The following is a 20,133-nucleotide window of genomic DNA, read 5'->3' as shown; positions in this document are numbered from 1 at the left end:
ATATATGTGTGTCCCCAATATGGGAGAAGCCAGCAGCAGGCCCAACAGTGTTAGGGGGCCAACCACTTCTATGCCACCTCAGGGTGTGAAACATCAGGAAGCACATACTAGAGACCATTCCGGGGGTAGGTAAAAATTCAATGGCCAAGGTGAGAGAAGGGTTAGCCAAGTGAAGAGAGAGAACAGAGTCAGGGCTGGTTGGAGTCTTGGTATAACAGCTCCCCCTAGTTTACTACCTTGATTTCTGTATTGTTAGGACCCCTATCATTTTGTTCCTGCTTCTGACCTTTGTCCTTTACATTCAAAATCACTTAGAAAGTACAGGGTACCAGGGATATGAGCTGCAGACCTACCCACAATAGCTTCAAGATTGAAGCATGCACAAAGAAAAGGGGGAAATATAAGATCCAAGTAAACAAGGACATCAGAAAAACACCGGGAGGCCAGGAATTTCCTTAATAAGATAAGCTCAGGAACTTTGGAAGGTAATGGAACTCTCCAGAAGGGAAAGGCTAATTAACATTCCTCCGATCACAGGGTGAGAACCAACCTGTGGGTGGGGACACATTCTGCAGGGTGAAACTTAGCCCACCTTCACACAAGGGAAGTCCTTGCCACCTCATTCCCTGAAAATTGTATAAAAGCTCATTGAACAAGCTGTGTGGGGCCACCTCTCCTTAGGGTCTGGGATGGACCCAGTGCAGTGGACTATTAAAAATCCTCATGCTCTTTGCATCAATCAGGCTCCATGTGAGTCACTCAGGGGGTCTCCGGTAAGCTAAGGGTCTTACAAAAACTAAAATCCTAAACCCCAAACTCCTCAAACAGAAAACACTATAGACCAGGGATGGTAGCAAATCAGAGAGAACCTGTGGGCTTCACAGTGTCACGTCTAGGACTACATTGCAAGTGGTGACTCTTAGCATCTAGCATAATCAAATACCCTATCCCCAGTGTAGTGGTTGGTTGGTTTGGTGGTTTTGCACCATTGTTTTCTGTGTGGCCCATGTTGGTCCCAAACACCTCCAAGATCACGCTGCCTCTTGCCTCGAGAATTGGGATTAAAAAGTGTGTTGTTACCATGTTCAAGTCTGCTATGGTATTCTTGGCTTAGGGGACAAAAGTGGTGGCAGCCCTATACCTGTGGTTGGAGGGAACAGGGCTCTGTGGACCCACAGTGCTGGTGCAAACTGGCCAGTAAGGCTGCCGGCACATTTCAAAGACACTGCACCTTCTTTTGGCCTGAGCACACCTCAGCATCAGGGAACCTGGTTAGTCCAGACTTGTCTAGCTACTATGGGCATGAAGCAGAAAGCAGCAGCTCTTGTTCTGTCTGGGAGTGTCCCTCAAGCTTTTCAGTGCTGATGCCTAGCTACTATGCCCAGGCCGGCAGGAGTAGCATGGCCCAAGTCTGCCATAGCAGGTTTTCATTACTGTGCCAATGATCCCGGTGCAGACAGTGTAGAAAAGTAGCTATCAGACAATAACTACTGCCACCTGTGGTAAGAGGTGCCCCTAGTCTGGGCACCCCATGCAAGGGCAATAATACCAGTCTGGGCCAGTACTCCCAAGGACTACCCTTGCTCTTCTAAGGCTCTCCTGCCCTTCCACTCATCAGCAGACTCCAAGATGCCTACACACTTTCCCAGTCCTACTTCCCTGGACTCAGAAAACTAGAGGCCCTGCCTTGTGCACTACACACCACTGTGTGAGATGTCCTCAGATTTTATTTCAAGCAGAGGGGAGAAGACATTGCAGTCACAAACCAACAAGCCTGCCTCCAAGGCATAGTGGGTCTGGCTTTACTTTAATAATGAAGGACGTTTTTGCCTAACTCCGGGATTCTCTGTCTGGATGGGCTGTCCTGAGACACAAATTAATTTCCTTCAGGGGATCAAAGTCACTGGCCAAGTATCTGTGTTAGGACCACTAAACTGAAAAGTTTCCAGTGGCTGTTGCTGAGTTCAACCAGAGTGGGGCAGTGTCTACCAGTACAGATGGAGTTGATAGAGGTTTCTACCTGACTTAAGGTTTCTTCTGACTTTTGGAGAATTCCTTTGCTGCAAAGGGGCCTCTTCTTTTTTCTGTGGTGGGAAAGTTGGCAGCTCTTAAGCAGGATGAGCAAGGCTCACCTCACAAACATTTGTGTAGTTATTTCAAATACAGTTACCTCCCCATTTACAGAGCACATGTGTTCTAGGCTAGAGTTCTGTAAAGACTACATTTGAAAAGTCTCCCTCATTGAGAGAGAGAGAGGGAGAGGGAGAGAGAGAGACAGACAGAGAGACAGAGACAGAGATAGAGAGACAGAGAGACAGAGAGACAGAGACAGAGAGAGAGAGAGAGAGAGAGAGAGAGAGAATAGCTCACCCCTGTAAACCTAATTAACCTAATTTTATATATCTAGTTCGAAGACCATTTTATGTGTTAAAATATCAGATCTTCCAAGAAGGGTTTGGTGTAAGGGAGATCTGTGTAGTATGCTTCCAGGGAAGCTCTTGGACCTTTACTTACTAGACTGCAAGCTTTTGAGAATGCAGAGCACCCCAATGTCTCAAGAGTGCTGTCCTTAGAGAAGGGGTGGGACCCTGAAACAAGTCCTGAGGTATTCAGTAGACTATGGGACAGGATTTGTGCCTGGATTTGGAGGCTGGATGGTAACACCATTCCTGATTGGTGCCTACCCATTGTGAACAAAGTGCAATTGGATGGAACATAACTACTTCCAATCCTGGTCCACATGGTTATCTCACCAGGTACAGTGAGGAAGATCACAATGAACTTTGACACTGTGCATGACCAATATTGTCTCTGAGCTTCTGTCCAATTAGCTCCTTTTATCTTGATGGCCCAGTGATCAAACCATCCCTCAAGCCAACAGGAAAACCAGTAAAATGACATTCACATGGGATCAACTATTAGTAGTCCGAAGGTAGGTATGAAAGGGCCAGGCTGGAAACTCACCTCTGTAGCGTCAAGAGTAATGCAACAATCTACTAGCTGGAGTGAAAACCTTTTGAAAATCATAGATTTGACTGGCCTATCTTGGCCTTGCTCACTATTACTTTCTATAAACAAAGTATAATATAGTTTGAACACATTTATTGAACATACATCATGTACTTATATTTTGCATCCTCTGTTTCTGGTATCCTAGATAAATTAGCCCATGGTCTTAATGTTACTTTATTGCTTCTGTTGTATATAGATGAGGAAATGGATGCAGAGACATTATATGACTGGCATGAAGTAACCCAACTAGAAAGGAGCAAAGATGACAACTAAGTCCAGATTCCTGTAACACCAGTATTCTTAATTCCTACTTAGGGTCTTCCAGCTACAACTTTGTCAGGTGCAGCAGGCAAAATGACTTTTGATGCAGAAACATCTTGTGCTTCAATACTGTCAGTATTTCAAAGCAAAAGAATGTCTGCCTCTAAATGAAGATTTACATTTTCATTCAACTGATTGAAGGATTTAGAGTACTCCCATTTTGTTATTACCTCATGGAATGTATATGATGATGAGCTGGAATACAGAAGGAAAATATTGAGCCTATTTAATACTGGGTCCATCCCTTCAACATTTTGATTTTCGCACATATTTTATAATGTACATATTTGTTCAGGAGTCCATGCATGTAATTTATTTCAAAAAATTCACAAACTCTAGAAAGGCAAATATGCAAACTTTTTTTGTATTTCAATGAGGAGATTTTTCATTATTGCTTGTTTTTCTATGTATATTCCTGTCTAAGAGTGAAGAAGAGTGGCTATTGTGATGCACACTTGTAATGCTAGCCCATGAGAAATGGAGATAGCAGGATCAAGAGCCTTCGATGGCTACAACAGTGTGCTCTAGGTCAGCCTGGACTGCAGGAGAGCCTTTTCCAAGAAGCCAATAAAGATGCAGGGGACCATTTTGAAGAATGCCTTTTATTTAGGAGGTACTGTGATGTATCTCTTTTGTATGGATGGATTTCCATGTACTGTACTGTTTGGTTACAAAGGGCATATTTGTAGATTCTTCATGGATTCTGTTGAGCACATACACATTTGACAAGTGTCCCCTAAATCCCAATACTCTGCTAGACATATAGTATACAGCAATTTTGACTTTTACCCTAGAGAGTGCCTTGCTTTTGATGGAATGAATTGGGAAGGGTGACATCTTTGAGCTCATGTTACAATGGGTGAGGGGGTTCTTAGTTTATGCTGGAACACTCATGGAAGCTTTCTAAGGGAGGAATTATTTTGAACTACACCCAGAGGAAGTGGCCAACTTAAGAAGGTGGGAAAGAGTGTTGGGAAGAGAACACCCCTGAGTGAGAGACATGTGCTGAGAGCATCTACCCCTTCTGTATATCTGAAGGTCACACATGAAGGAAGAAGTGACTTGTAAATACAAAGCTGGGCTGGTACCTGACCTCAGAACACCTGCCCACATGTGAGGCCAGAGTATAGGTAATAGTCAACTGTAACCATGTGCTTGTTTTGTTTTCTATGTATATAGAATTACCAATTACCAGAATGATTCTGGTGTCAGTACAGAGGAAAGAGGGAGGAAGATGAGAGGCATTGCTCTCATTCAGTTCTGAGGTTAATTTACCAGTCTTGGCAAGGAATGGTATGGGCTGGGTCAAGAACAGAATGAAAAAAAAAAAGAAATTATATATTTGAGAAAAAAATGAAGAGTCTGAGTAAGGCAAACAAGAGCCTAAGTACTGCAGATGAAAGAGAAATCATGGAAAACAGGTCCATGTTTCCTCTTGAGCAACCAGGAAGAAGGTGTCTGCAGGAAACCCCTATGTAAGTATTGGACCTGGGAAGGGAAGGGAAAGGAAGGGAAGGGAAGGGAAGGGAAGGGAAGGGAAGGGAAGGGAAGGGAAGGGAAGGGAAGGGAAGGGAAGCTTTAGATATGATGCATATGATGTTCCACCTGTGGAGATAGAAGGTGGAAAGGCAGGTGGGACAGAAGCTAGAAGTGAGCAAACACAATAAAGACATGGAAAGCAGCTATGGGAGTTCCCAAAAGGAAAATGTGGTATCACTATGACTATGGATCTAGGAGATAGACTACAATGGAAACATAAAAAGGAAATGGAGGAAGAGCATCAGCATCACATTTGAGGAGGGCAAAAAGGGATGAGATGAGAGAAGTGGTCAGAAATGTACACCTGCCTGAGAGACATCCATAGCTCCTTAGGTAACTATTGTCATTTTTAAAATTAAGTGGAAGGAGTGTTGCTAGTGGGCATACCAGAAATAAATAGGGAAAGAATGAAAAGAAAGGGGAGGGAAGGAGAGGGGGAGAGAGGGGGGATTTTATTCAGTGACCCATTCATCAAAACACCAGTAATTTGGAGTTTAGGGATTGATTTTTGATCTTCCTGTTCTTAGCAGTGAAAATAGCATGGATGAGATATGAATGAACTGTCTAAAGCACAGCATTTCCTTCATTTGGTGCTTGTACAGACACCTTTGACCTGGATTCAGGAGAAGCCTAAATTAGAAAGGTCAGACAGAGCCTGGGGCAGAGCCAATACATCTAAGTGACATCTTTGAAAGCAGAGAAGGGGCTGTGGTCAGCAATTCTTGAGGCTTAACTAGCTACTGTGCGTTGTGGATCAAAAGTTGAGGACACAGAGCTCAGTCTTACTGTGTGGGCTTACTGTCAGGAGCTTGCCACCTAAGGGACAGACACTGGCTCAGTAAAATGGGAGATGCTGTCATTTGCTGTGCCCATCTCAGAGAAGCCTGGGGGAAGAGGTCGTCAGCTTCAACAGACCTCCCAGATGCAGAGTGAAGAGGAGGTACTAACAAGGGAACAAGAGCCATTTTATGCTGAGGGTCAATTTCTGGATACGAGCCAGTTGCTTAGTGATGGCTGTCATTAAAGCTGAGAAAGCATAAGCTGTAAAGAGAGTTTAAAAACAACACACACACACACAAATGCAAAGAAATAAGAAGAGAAGCATAGCAGGGAGTGGGCACTGTGGTCAGAGAGCCAGTACCACCTGGATACAACCCTTCCCCCATGCAGTCTGGAGGGCATCGTGTCCTCTCAGCCCAAGCCAGTTTCCAATGTCCATAACAATGGCTGAGTCAAAGAAAGGTTCCCCATAATGCATTTTTGAAAAGATTCCCATTGAAAGCAGTTGCAATAAAAGGTTTTGGAGCTTAAAGAATTAGTCCTCCGTTTTCTAGCTTTCCCACTGCTTAGTAAGTACCATTTCCCAGCTACACACACACACACACACACACACACACAAAAAGACTATTCTCACCCCACCGTCAAGTACCTCAGGACTATTCTTCGTTCAAGAATAGTTGATACATCTTTCCAAATAATGTTATCTCTGTGTTAATACAATTCCCCCAAGGACTTCTGTCAGGCAAGACCTTGTTAGCTGGTTTCCATCAGTACTTGAAATCATAAAGATGTGGGTTTCTTTTTTAATCGCTTGCTAACAAGAAATTGGCAACTCAAGCACTGAATTCCTGAGCACATTGAAGTCATTTCAATGTCCTGCATTACTATTGTGACTACCTACTAGACTGACAGCTGTAATTGGTGGGTACGAGGTGGAGAGAGAGTTCTTTGTTTTTGGGGGGACAGTACTTGACCTTTGGTTGTTATTCCAGGTCCCCGACTACATTCAAGGAGAGAAAATGATGAGCAGGAACCCTCTTTGCTAATTCTGAGCCTGTAAGTCATTAGGACTCACATGCTCAAAATGGTTCTTTTATCACTGTGTAAAAGATGAGACAAATTAGTCAAAAGTGCATGCTAATAGAGATGTTGCCTAGAAGGTAGCATAAAGCTTCAGTGTCAGGCTAAGTATAATACCACTATCATGAGGTAACTTTTTGTAGCCATATGTTCCAGACTTATAAGATGAGAAGCAGGCAGGTGAGACTCTACAGCAGAGTGTCTGCTACTTCACAATTTAGAACAGTGTTCTTCATGATGGTTTGTTTCGATTGGAAAACCTGAGGCCACATGCAATTTTAATCCAGGTAGACACGTGGTGGAGAAGCTGAAATTCTGTAAATGTCTGTTTAGGGTAAACTGCCTAACAAGATGATTCCAGATTCCAAGAAATGAGATATGGGGGGAGAATATGCCAAGTCAAATTCATATGTGTGGAGTCTGAAAAGAAGTGAGAAAATGTGTAACTATTTAATTAACCCCATGGAAAGTGAGGGGCTGTTTGCATGTTTGCAACTGACCAAAGACAGAGTAACTATGCAGTTCCAGGAGGCTTTGCTGAAATCCATAATTAGTTCACCATGTCTGTCTGGGATTATTTTATGATTTTTTTAAATAATAACTTTATTGAGATATACTTTACATCCCATACATTTTACCCATTTAAACGTGTACAATTCAAAGATTTAAAAAGTGTTTTCACAAAGTTGTACAACCATCACCACAATCAACTTCAGAATATTCCATCACCTACCTGGATTTCTTGACTCTACATCATAGCTGGATGAATTGGGGTCAGGGCAATTTGGGTGGTGTTCTAAGTTATAAACTCCAAGGAAAGGAGAGAAGGTGGGACCCTTTTATCTAAGAGGCTACAAAACTATATGGTGCTTAAAGATCTACAAAAAGAAGGGGGATAGATTTGGGTTTTGTTTCCATAAAGACAGATCACTGGGCTCCATTACTGTAGAAAGGACTTAGGGAATTAAAACAAACAACTTCCTGGCAATGTTTGTGATTTCTTGCATTGCACTATCTTTAGTATCAAGATTGATGAAAACAAGGGGTAAGTTTTGAAAAGGGGGCACTTCTCTGTTCAAGGTGAGAGTAAAATGATAAGTTTTCCCTTGAGAATTGGCAGTCTGTTCTGCCAAGTGGAGTGCTGTTGATCCTTCTTTGTGGTATAGAAGCTATGGTGGGTGAGTAACAATTCCTTGGATAGGAAAACAATTATACCAAGTGATAGTTTCCTGTATACATCAGCCTCATACTAGGAACCAGAAAGAAGAAATGGGACATCAAAGAACATAGCCCCATACCCATCTCCCTGACTGGTTGAATACATTCATTCAGTAAGGGCATTTTGAGCTTCCACTATGGGTCAGTTGTCAGATTGTAGAGTAGTGGTTCTCAGCTTGTAGGTCACAACCCTTTTAGGAGGGTCTAACAACCTTTTCACAGGGGTCACATACCAGATATCCTACATATCAGAGATTTACATTAAGATTCATAACAAGTCAAAAAATCACAATTATGAAGTAGCAACAAAAATCGTTTTATGGTGGGAGTCAGCACAACATGAGGAACTGTAGTAAAGGGTCACAGCATTAGGAAGGCTGAGAACCACTGCTCTAGAGCAAATGCAGAGGTTCTAGAGTGAGGATGACTTTTTCCTCCAGGGAACATTTGGCAATGTCTTGAGGAGAGGGTTTTTGTAATCTTGTGGAAAGAGGTCAAAAACACTGCTGGGTATCCTGTAAACTGCCCCTCCCCTTCCTCAACAACAGAGAGACATCAAGTCCTGACTGTCAACAGTACTGAGGCTGAGAAACCTTAAGAATGCAGTTCCTGCTCCCTAGAACTTCAGTCTGCCCATTGTGGTACTTTTTCATGTTCCCTGAAATGTGTCCTAGAGAAAAATCAAGGGATGTATTTCAAGTGACCATAAGGAAAACCCAATGGTGTTATTAATATAATAAGGATATATTATATCATTAGTTGCCTGGGCTAGTAAATCTTAGCTTTGAAAAGTATTTAGCACAAGAGGGACTGTTTCGAAGTGACTTTTACAATCTTTGTCAGTAGGGGGAGTCTGCATGTACATGAATAGAATTGAGTGAGAAATAGCCTACAAGTTAAATTAATATAGTAATCCTTGGTGGTTCACCTCCTTAAAATTGGAATTACTCATAATCTTAGCAGCACATAACTAATATCTCACTTGGTTTAGAAATCCCTGGGTCTACAAACAACAGCAGGTAGATTATTTGCAATGTTTGGGAGTTAATTCTTTCGAGTGTACACATGCTCTACTCATATCAAGTCAACCAATATGTTAATTAAACCAATAGTAGATTTATTAGGATGGCATTAAGGGCTTCCAAGTTACCCTGCTTTGTCTCATTGATGTGGGAAGTCAGTTATTTGACCTGGTGGAAGTGAGTGTTGTGGAAAACTGCAGTTTTCATTTAATGAGGAGCAAAGTCTGCCAGAATGACCTCTAACACTTTTCCCCTGCTGTTAAAGTTTTCAGCTTAGCAGCTTTTAAGTGTGGCTTTTAGAGGCTTGGCATCTACACCCTTCAGCTTGAAGTCTCCCCTTAACTATTGTGCCAAGTGCTTTGAGCATTCCAGTTAGCTGGAATGGTCTCTAGAATGATTGAAAAAGAATCTGCAATTCAGAATCATCACTAATTCATACTGGGTTTTGCCCCAAACAGTCCAAATTCCTGTGGGTTCATTGGGTTTAAGACCCAATATTTAAGAATAACCCAAAGTACATATTTTTGAGTTGTTGATGCTTGAAAACTGAAAGCAGAAAACTCTTCTGAGCCTCAATTTTCTCTCCTGTAAAATGAAGTCTAAATCAATTCCTGCTCTTCTATTAATTGTGTGGTTTATGAAGATGATAAAGATGCTAACATGCTGTCTCCTTTTGCTCTCCTCTTCTTCCCTTCCTTCCCTCTTTCCCTCCTTCTCCTCCCCTTTCTGCTCATCCCCCATTTTCTCTTTGGAGTTCTTTGCACGGCAGACATTCACTTTCATACTTACACTGTGATTGTTTTGCCTGTAAGTCTTAACAAAACCTTTTGACCACAGTTTAGAATTTTTCTATTTATTGGCAAAGACTTCCTCAGGTGAGATAGTAAGTGTAACCTGATCAAATTGTGATCCCTCATCCCTCCTTCCCTTTCGATAAATGAGGGTTTGCTCTACAAGGGGATTTCTCTTCTCAAATATGGACCTTTGTGATCTTCCTTTAAATAAAAGATCAGTTCTGGACTGAAACCAGTTCTGAACTTGTAACACTTCTTTGCAAGTATTAGCAAATATCAACACTCCCAAGGACTAATCATGTTTTCTTTCTTTTTTTTTTAACAAACCACAAAACCCCCCAAAACTAAAAAGCTGATCTTTCTGCTAGTTCCAAAATATTTGTGAGAGGAGATGGAAAATGAAGTCAGTGGGGAAAGCTGATGGAAACCTTTCATGGCTGAACCCTGAAAGCAGGATACCTGGATACAGTAGTGAGGAGTGCACACATAGCACTGACTACACAGCTGAACTGAGCAGAAAAAAAGGGATGTGGCTGGAGAGTTTGCTGCTGTCCTACTTGGTGAGCCCCACGTGGATCATATTTCTCCGACAAGGAACTAGAATTCCAGGCTGCTACCTCTAAAGGCTGATGTGAAAATTTGCAAACTTCTGGCTTGAGAAAGGATGTTGAATTAAATCATTGGGCTTACTCTGGCCACAGCAATAGTCCCTGCTTGTTTTCCTGATTCCCTGGCCAGCAGGCAACAAAATGCACTGGGTTCCCGTTTCCATTAAAGGCTGGGAAGAAAAAAGAGGTAAAGAGTTTCTGCACCTTAGTAGCACAGTACAATAAATATTCTGTGCACAGATCTCAATGGACAAGTCTTACAATGTTACCATAATGCACACAAAGCACCCACAATAATACACACTTCACCCACCTTCTCTCAACCCTGACAAATGACAAGCAAGGGCCACATACTAATTGTGGCTCAGTTGAAGAACACCTGTTCCAGGAATCTTACCATGGCTGCCATTGCCTCAACACCTAGAGTTGCCCTTCCTCACCAAAGCAAAGCTTCCATCTGAAGACAGAAGGGAAATTCCCTTACAACCAATAGAAATTTGTGGTTTGAGGTTTTTAAGGTAATTGCTGTTTACAAATGCCTTCCTTTCTACTTGTATGTCTATCGATTTATGGACTTGATTCTAATAGTGGCAAACTGTAAGCTCTGTTCCCCAAATCTAGATAAAGGGCTCAAATCTGTTGTGAGTACAAATCTCCTGGCTGGGAGAGAAAGTCTATGTGGTACTGCGTGGCAGCAGAAATTACCCAAAGCATAGGAAAAAACAATAGTAAGCAAATGGACAACACTAGTCCCTATGCATACTTCCATTTGATTTGAAACTATAATACATACTGTGCTTAGGAAACATGGCCAGAAATTCACACTGGGAAGAACAAGGAGTGGGGGTGGGGGTAGCTGTACCATGTAGATCCTGAAAAGATGGTGTCTGGCTGGTTTAGAATGAGACTACCCAGTCAATTGAGAAACAGCTAGTTGGTTACACTTTGAAAAAAGAGAAATGTTAATGGCACAGAAAAAAAAGTGCAGGGAAGAGAAAAATCCACACTGGTTGTATGATACAGGACCAGTTAAAACTGTAACCCTATCCACAGAGGGACTGGTAATAAAAGAACAGTCTTACAACTGTTTTTCCTCCTGTTCATGTTCGCAGTAACAGCTGGATACATACTAATTGCAAGAAGTGAAAGAACGAGCTTTAAGTTTTAAAGCAGGCATGCTCTAATCAGTCTCTCACCAGCACAGTTTCAGACACAAGTGTGATGTGCCACCTAGCAGGCCTATTTTAGACACTTGCTCACAGTTTCTCGTTTGTGTGGGTGGCTTTATGCTGGCACAGAAGAGCAACACACTGTTCTCTCCTTTCATGTGCATTGCTTCCATCCATCAAGAAGTGGCTTAACTGGGGCTTCTCAGCCTCAGCATGGTTGTCCGTGTGGCTTAGGCCATTCTTTTTGGGGTGTGGGGCTATTGTGTGCTTTTGTGCATCATAAGATGTTCAGTGGTAGCAGTGTCCCTAGTCTACCCCCTAAATGATGGTAGGAAGCCCCTCCCCCAGTTGTGACAGCCCAAATCATCTTTAAGCATTGCCAGACATTGCCAGATGTCCCCTGGTTGTGGGTGGGGGTGGGGCAGGGAGGCAACACACAATCACCCTCATTTGAGAACCACTGAGCTAATCTAACAAAGACTGACTTTCTTGTGGTCTAAATTCATATGAAGTTGACTTCCCTCTGGCTCTGAATGGCCTACAACAACACTTGACTCACAAGATTAAGAACAATGTCCCTTATTGCTTTGCCAAAGGGCAGCCATTCCCAGCTACACTCTGGGGTCCAGGGAGAGAAGCAGGGTACTTTTGCTTTGTTATTTTATTTATGTATCCCCGCACTGAAGCACAGGCTGGCCTTTAGCTTACCACCCTCTCTCCTCAGCCTCCAGACTACAGGCAAGGGCCGCCATGCCAAGCAAAGGCACTTTTTGCTTTTACAGCCATTTGTTTTTTAGCACAGAGAAGTCCAAAAAGAAAACTCAACACACTCAAGAACTGAGTGACTGGAAAGAGGCATTGAGTACTTGAGACTCTCCTCTCTGCTCCCTCCCTGGTCCTTTGCCACATTAGAATAAAAACAGCAGCAGCAGCAGCAGCAACAAAAACCCAACCAAGGCCCAGAGGGAAAAGTGATGTGTTAGAGACCATACATATTCTGAAGCCTCCTTCTCTGAGGCACAAGGCAGTATTTCCCAACATGCCTGAAGAGCTTAGGTCTCTAAATAGTAATAAATTAGAGCTCTTTACAAGCAAAGGTGTAGGCCAACCACGCCAGTTGAGAAATGTAAATTTTACAAATGACAGAATACTGCAACCAATTAGTGCAAACAAACATTTATTGTGAAATATTCATCCTACCCTTTATTAGGTATTACATCATCAAAGCACTTTGTGGCAATGAAAATAGCTCTCACCCCTCTGATTCACCCAATATTCCATTAAAGCTGCAAAAAAATGTGCAATCTGCTTGAAAAATAGGTTGCTCTTATTTACTCATTTGTGAAAAGTCAAAAATTAAAAAAGAAAATGATACTAGCTAATTTGCCTTTCTGCTCCCACCTATGCCCCAAAATAATTAACAAAGATAGTTTGTTTAAGATGCCTTTAAAAAAAAACAATGCACCTTTCCCCACGTAGTAATCATAAAAATGTTTTAAAGCCCTTATTTACTTTCTTGGGAAAAAGGTGGCCAGCCGTTGTTTTTTAATTGGGAGCATGTGTATTTCCTGGGAGTTCACTTTCTTTAACTTTATGCTCCGATTTTTGATGGATTTCCTAAGGGGCTCAGCGTTTCCCAGGGACTCTTCTCCTTGGCTGTTGATATCATAACCCTGAAGCACAGAGTCTTCTCTTTTGAAGGAGAAGTTTTTGGTGGATACACCTGAGAGGCCTTTAATCTTGCCACAGAAGATGGCAGGCACGGCATCTTCAACTGATACAATGACCTTGGCTGCCTGAGACTCACCTACGATCTCAATGTTATTTTCAGCCTTCAATTCACTGCCAGGATGGCTGGGCTGACTGACCATCTCAGTGCCATTGCTGCTGCTGCTGTGGCTATCCATCATGGCTGAGGCCTCACGAGACTTGGCATGGGCAAAGGGCATTTCCATACCACTGGGAAGTTTCTCCAGCATGGCGAGACCCTGGGTGTCTGCTGACCCACTGCTTTTATACAATGTCTCTGGAGGAGCCTCAGCTTTTCGGTGGGCTGCCAAAGACAGATCTAGGGCTGCATCCTCTTGAAAGACTGGGGGGCTAGCTTCCCCAGCCTTGAGCCAGGGCACTGACTTCATGGACAGATCCAGAGCCTCATTCTCACTCCCCATCTTGATGACTGTGTGACGGCTGAGCTGGAAATACTCCTTTGGCTGGAGGATGTCTAAGGGCTTCAGTTCATCCTTTTCCAGAGTGGTCTGGGTACCTTTAAAGGAGTGCAGGCCAAAGGAAGATGGCGGCTTGGGAAAACTGGGACTGAACTTGGATTCAGAACTCTGAGGCACTGGGACAGGGATGGGGATGGGCACTGGAACTGGCAAGGGGACAATCACAGGATAGGGCACCAAGAGGGTAGCTGGTGGGACTAGGGGGGACAAGGACGAGTTAAAGGGCTGGGGAGGCACTGGAGCATAGCCAGGAGGAGGCTGGCAGGGTGGAGGGCCCAGAGAGCCTTGGGTGGGGAATAAATTCTGGAGCACAGCTTCAAAAGGCAGTGTCGGCTCCTGTGGTTGACTTGGGATCCTCAGGTCCAGGAGCTGAGGCTGGGCCTCAGAGTCCTCAGCCCCCTGGAAGAGGTTGTTGTGGATAGCGTTGGAGGAGCACGGGGCTTCCTGTGGCAGGACTAGAGGGGAGTTGAGGTGCTGGAAAACATGCTGTTCCAACACCACGGGTAGCTGCACGGGGCCTTGTGTTGTCATAACGTAGGTAGCATTGCCGTTGGGGTTGAGCTCAGGCGCAGAGCTTCCCTCCACCTGCATGTGAATGGGCATCACCACCGGACTTTCCCCAAGGCACAGGGGCTGCAGCACGGTGGCTGCTACCTTCAGAGCCATGCCACTCTGGGACTCAGCTGGGGGGTTCAGAATTGATGGGGCTGGCACGGTCACCAGGGCCTTCTTTACCAGGTCAGTGGAGTTGATGTTCCAAGCCTCTGTAGTTATCAGCTGGGCCATGCCGTTCTCCAGTCTGTTATTAGCCAAAGTGGGAGGGGAGTCAGTCATGTCCATGGAAAGGTTCTGGGACTGCAGGTCATCCATCACTTGGCTCCGGTGCCACGTGGCCTGCAACACAGAACACATGATATGAATCTTTCTTAAGAGACTATTTATAACTGCCTTACGAGATCTCGCCAGTCTCAAAATAGTTTCCATAGCTTAGTTAACTGGGCAGCACAACCCAGCTCTCTATGTATACATACGCATTATAGATATTTCTTAATATACACGAACACACCCATATGATCAGCTGTGCTTATAAAGACCCAATTTAACAAGCGATTAAGTTATAAACACACATGATGTAATTCTAAATAACCAAGTGATGTTAAACAGGCTATTTTGAAGCCTAATACTCAGCTTATATCTTCAGCCTTCAACAAAAACAAAGTTTCATTCCACATTTCTCTGTCAGACCGTTAAAACATGCAGAGATTTAAACCAGTTGAAATTTGAAAACACAACAAACGTACTTTCCCTTAAGAAAAAATAAAAACCTTTTCACATTGGAATATTCTATGTCTATGGAAAGGGACGTTAAAAACTCTTTGTAGATGTAATTATGGAATTTTTAAAATATGGGAAATTTCAGAAAACAATTTCAAAAACTTTGTAGTAAAAATTCTAACAGGTTTGGAGAATCGAAGAACAGTGTGTTTACCCGAGACTCATTATAATTGTCCCACTATCTCCTGCTAGTGAATAAAATTCCTTTCCTCCTCAGAGCAAAGGGAAGATGGAATGCTTTGCAAGAATGGTTGTTGAGCCCATCAGCCTCACCTGTCCATCTTTCTGACCTGTGGCCTCTACCAACATATAGCTACCAAGAGAAAGGAGTGCTGATGAGTCTAGATCTAGGGGAAATAAAATATCTGTCAGAAACAAAAAGTTCCCAAAGGTGAAAGACATTGTCTTGATGTCTTAGATATCTCTTGAACGCTGATGGCCACTTTCTAAGGGGCCAAACGAGCCTAGAGAGGATGCTTCCTGGAGGAAGCAGGCTGCAGCTGCGTTCGACTCTCCATGGAAACGCGTCCATATTTAGCCCCGTTGCCATGGAGAAAGCAGGCACCATGTCTAACTCAGAGATCTGTGAAGCCCTGGAGCGTGGTTGGGCTGGATAATAATTCAATAATCCTCCATTTCACTTGAAAAGCCCAAGGCAAAACAGATTCTTGACCTCACCTGTCTTACCTATGTAGACTTTAGTCTTGTGGTCACCATGTCTTTTTTCTCTCACCGACAAACTGTCATCACAAACTCTCAAACAAAAGAGAGAGGTGACCCAACACATCACAGTCTTTCTATAGGAATTCAGCTTTAACAAATGAACAATTCCATGACATTTTCAAGCCATAAAAATGTGTCAAATGCACAAAGTAAGAATTGCTTTAAGGAAGGAGGGAGTGAGAAAAGTTGTAGATGCTGTGCAAACAGCTCTGCGGAGTATAACTGATGTGTCATGCTTTTGGCATGACACATTGCAGTAAGTCCAAGGGAGGACTCTAGATAGCCTGTGTCCTTGTGGGCAACATGCCCTCTGGAAACTACAAGTTGACCCAGTATGTTGGCAAGAAATTTTAGGACAGTTGGGAGGCAGCCTGCTTCTAGAAAGGCTGAGGGCACTTACCCCAGCTAAAAGCTTTATTCCTTCCAGAGAAGACTGGCCCTTAAGTCAGCCCCAGAAAACCTCATTCAAACTCACATGTATATATTCATTCACTCATGCGACCAATTTATTTTGTAAATGCTTACTATATTCTGAGGACTAGAGTTTAAGTCATTAGTGAGAGATAAGGCTCCTACTTTCACAGATTATTGTCTAGTGAAGCTGTATGTCCTCCATCAGACAAGACTGTAGCATGAACAAGGGGAAGAAGATAGCAGAAGAGGTAGCAACAATAGAAGGAGAAATATTTGGGGCACAGGCACACAGTCCTGTGGAGGCTTCATGAATCTAAGATTTTTTTTTTCCACAAGGGTCCAACTTGTCCCACACAGTGCCTGGAACTCTCATGAAAGAATGAGGAAAAGATGAAGAGATGCTTAGGTGGGACTGATAAGTACAAAGGCAGCAACTATTAGAGAAGTCACCCATGGTCACCCATCTAAGACCAAACCTGATGACTAAGAGGCAACGTAGCAGAAATCAAAACATGTCTCCATGCTATCTTTGAATGTTATGTACCTCCTCATGATGACTATGTCTGTTTACACCTTCAGAAGTGTAAACACACCTCCATGTATTCTTCTCTCTATCACCTTCCCTTTACCCACTCCCAAAGGAAAGCAGACAACTTTCTAGATACTCCTTTACCTGTTACTTGCAAATATCTTCAGCTCAATTGCTAGCTCACTGTTTCCAGGAAACCTCCCTTGCTCCTACTACGGAGCCTTGATCTAGGCCTGCTACCTCTTCCATAAACCTCCTGATCAAGGTATGAAAAGGGGATTTTTGCCAGAGTAGGGTACTATCCCAACAGGCCCACTATCTTCTCCAGCATCACCCTGATCGGGACATGAGGGTTGGGTGCATCCACACAGGTCTCTACTCCCACAGACAGCAAGATGTGGAAAATTGCACGTTTGCTTTGTTCCACCCAATATATGACTGACTGTTCAGTCCTTGGAATGACCTTTTCAGAGGACTACAACTATGCCCATATTGTCAACAGGGAAATTAATTCCATAGTGAAGTCAGAGAAGTAGCACAAGAGTGCACTGGGACTAGAATTAGAATTCCAGGCTAGTCTAACGTATCCTCTCTGTATTTTGATTTTGGGAAAGAATAATCACTATAGCCTCTGCATCAACATGGAGTACACAACTATACTTGAGGATGACTGCAGAAATTCAAAGTAGAGGCCAGATATTTCCCAACAAATTCATGAATCTGTCATCAGGCTAGTTTCTCCATTGGGGTTGCACTTAGCTCCTTCTCACTGGAGTTTCTGTTTTTGAGGAATGAACCTGCAGTGGCTATGGTGCTGTTAGAGGACTGATGGCAGGGCATCACTTAGCCTACTACCTGGCAGCCACCTGTTCTCAGGTCATAGACATAACAGAGAGACTTGCAAGTTCATTTCTGGGGCCTGATTTTTTTTTTCTGGAAACAGCTATGACAAGCTAAATGGCATGCGGGCTTTGCCACATTGCAGGTGGAGGAAAGAAATCTGCAGTATTTCAGGAGCAAAAAGGAAAGAAGGCCACTTCTTTCCACTTCCCTGACCATTAGAGCTCTCAGGCAAAGATTGCCTGAGAATAACTCCATCTGCTTCTCTGGAGAGCCATTGATTTGCCTAGACAGTCTGTTTCTTCCACTTCATCTCTACCAGGTATAACACTGTTCTCAAGGATACCCAGGTTAAGGAAATACAAAGAAAGACCTTCCATCATATACCTTTCCACATTCTAAAAAGGCTCTTTCTCTCTTCCACTTGAGCCTCCTTCCCCTATTCAACCTGCCAGCTGACACCCTCCTACAACTCTGGGTCAGCATATGGGGGTGAGAATGTGTGATACTTCAGACATTGCTGCTGCAGGAGCTGGTATTAGGAGCCCTGGCTATGCACAGAATAAAAATAGCATCTTGCAAAACTGAGGGTTCAAAGGGCAAGTCCTTGTCCCTGAAAATGAGCCCAGACCCATCCTCCCCACTCAGCCAAGCTGCTGATTAGTGCAGGCTCAGGGTGAGCTCTGGCTTCTTCAAATCAAAGAAAGACCTTCACAGCAGCCACCAATTTAAACTCAACCAGAGTGGTCAGGGATTCCCTCCGAGGTAGCAGGGAATGTTTTCTTGTGTTTGGGTTTTATAAAACTTCATTTTCAAATGGGTTTAAATGAAGTCACCAACCATTTTGCCTATGCCCATTATCACTGTGGGAGGTAGAAGGAGAGAAATAAAGAAGACACACACATGGGGTGGGGGACAGGGGGGAGAGTGAGAAAGGGGTGGTGAGAGAGAAATACTAAGAAGTAAATGATGGTTGTGTGGCCTGGTAGAACATGGACCTACCTATTGCTAAAGGCCTACATGCTCTCCACCTTCAGCAAGTTTACAGGGCCTCACCTCTGTAGCCTCCATGCCCCCTAGATGTAGACTTTGGGGAAAATGGTGTGTGGTTGGTAAAAAAGGTATGTGATCTTGGCTGAGACTACATGCTTGTAGAATCACAGACTTGCTGCATTACAAGTACCAAAAGATGTCAGAGATATCTGCCCCTTAGCCTGTGTTGTGATCATAAAAAGAGAAAGAGCTATAAGAATATGTCCTTGCGGGGTGTGGGGGAAGGGGGTGCCTCAGTGGGCCCATGCCGAGGCCTTCCCCCTGAGGGACCACACACACACCAGTATAGCATAGAATAGAGTTTATTCAGGGTATGGGGAAGAGAGTTAATAGGGTAGTAGAGGCAGAGAAAGGCAGAGAGAAGGAGAGAGTAGAGAAGTAGGGGCTGACCATGGCCATGTGGAGAGAGGGGCAAAGGGAGAGAGGAGAAACAAAGGGACAAGAGGCAAGGGAGAGAAGCAGGAGTAAGAGAGAGAGGAGGGGGTAAGCAGCCCCCTTTATAGGGCCAAGCCTACCTGGCTATTGCCAGGTTACTGGGGAGGAGCATATCTGGCTGCTGCCAGGTATCTGTAGGGGTGGAGTTTATACAGAATGCTAACAGCCTGGAGTCCTCTCTGGCTTTTGTTTTCACCAAGCTTTCTTCTGCTTATGGGTTAGATGTTGGAGAACCAGCTCGAAAAAAGTCCCTTTCTCCATTCTCACTGAGATCCCACAAGACTCTCATTTAACCTTGTTTAGTCCTGACTCTGGATTCATACTGGTCTTTCTAGTCCCCTGTTTTTCCTTGGAGCTGGCACTGTACTTCTTGAATAGTAGGTACTTTGGACATGTTTTCTGGATAAATTGGTACATGAATGATTGTCATCCTTGTCATCTGATCAGATGTCTGGATATTTGTAGAATTGTAGAACTGGGGCATTAAACCTATTAACCATTTTCCTAACCCAGTGATTCTCACCCTTCCTTTATGCTGTGACTCTTTAATACAGTTTCTCATGTTGTGGTGACCCCCAATTATAGACTTATTTCTGTTACTACTTCATAACTGTAACTTTGCTAGTTGTGACTCATAACATAAATATTTTATATTCAAGGTATCTCATATGTGACCTCTGTGAAAGGGTCATTTGTCCTCAAAGGTGTCCTGACCCACAGGTTGAGAATCTCTACTTTAGCGTATTCCAGACACTTCTGACCATTGAGGAGACTGGGACCTAGTGTAGCCAATGCTCACCAAGACCAGTTACTACAGAGGTGTAGAGATTTGAGAGAAGAGTACAGGATAAGGCCACTGGTGTCATAGGATAGCATAATGGTGGTTACTGCCTCCATTGTGAGGGACTCCCATGAGATAGTGTATTTGTGAAAGAATTTTGTGGGCTAAGGATATGGGGTCATCCTGTGTTTTCCTGTCATAACCAGAAAAAGAAACTTAAAATGACTACTTTCTTTATAAAGAACTACAGAT

The 20,133-nt window shown here is 43.5% G+C and overlaps 1 protein-coding gene across 3 annotated transcripts in view; it reads right to left on the bottom strand.

Moving 5' to 3' along the window:
- Positions 1-12,703: 12,703 nt before the first annotated feature.
- Rai2 (retinoic acid induced 2) overlaps positions 12,704-20,133 on the bottom strand; it is a 71,166-nt gene continuing 63,736 nt past the window's right edge. For 2 of the 3 annotated variants that reach the window (XM_031370555.1, XM_031370563.1), the window contains exon 2: positions 12,704-14,665. In XM_031370555.1, coding sequence (XP_031226415.1) covers positions 13,052-14,641 — 1,590 coding nt within the window. In that variant the 5' untranslated portion in view covers positions 14,642-14,665 and the 3' untranslated portion in view covers positions 12,704-13,051. Of the gene's footprint in view, positions 14,666-15,379; positions 15,587-20,133 lie in introns of those variants that run through there. The other variant, XM_031370548.1, reaches the window with a different exon arrangement.

This window comes from Mastomys coucha, chromosome X (assembly GCF_008632895.1).
Source record: "Mastomys coucha isolate ucsf_1 chromosome X, UCSF_Mcou_1, whole genome shotgun sequence".
Taxonomy (NCBI): domain Eukaryota; kingdom Metazoa; phylum Chordata; class Mammalia; order Rodentia; family Muridae; genus Mastomys; species Mastomys coucha.
Note: the sequence above shows the minus strand (reverse complement) of the source record. Positions and strands in the feature narration are given on the sequence as shown.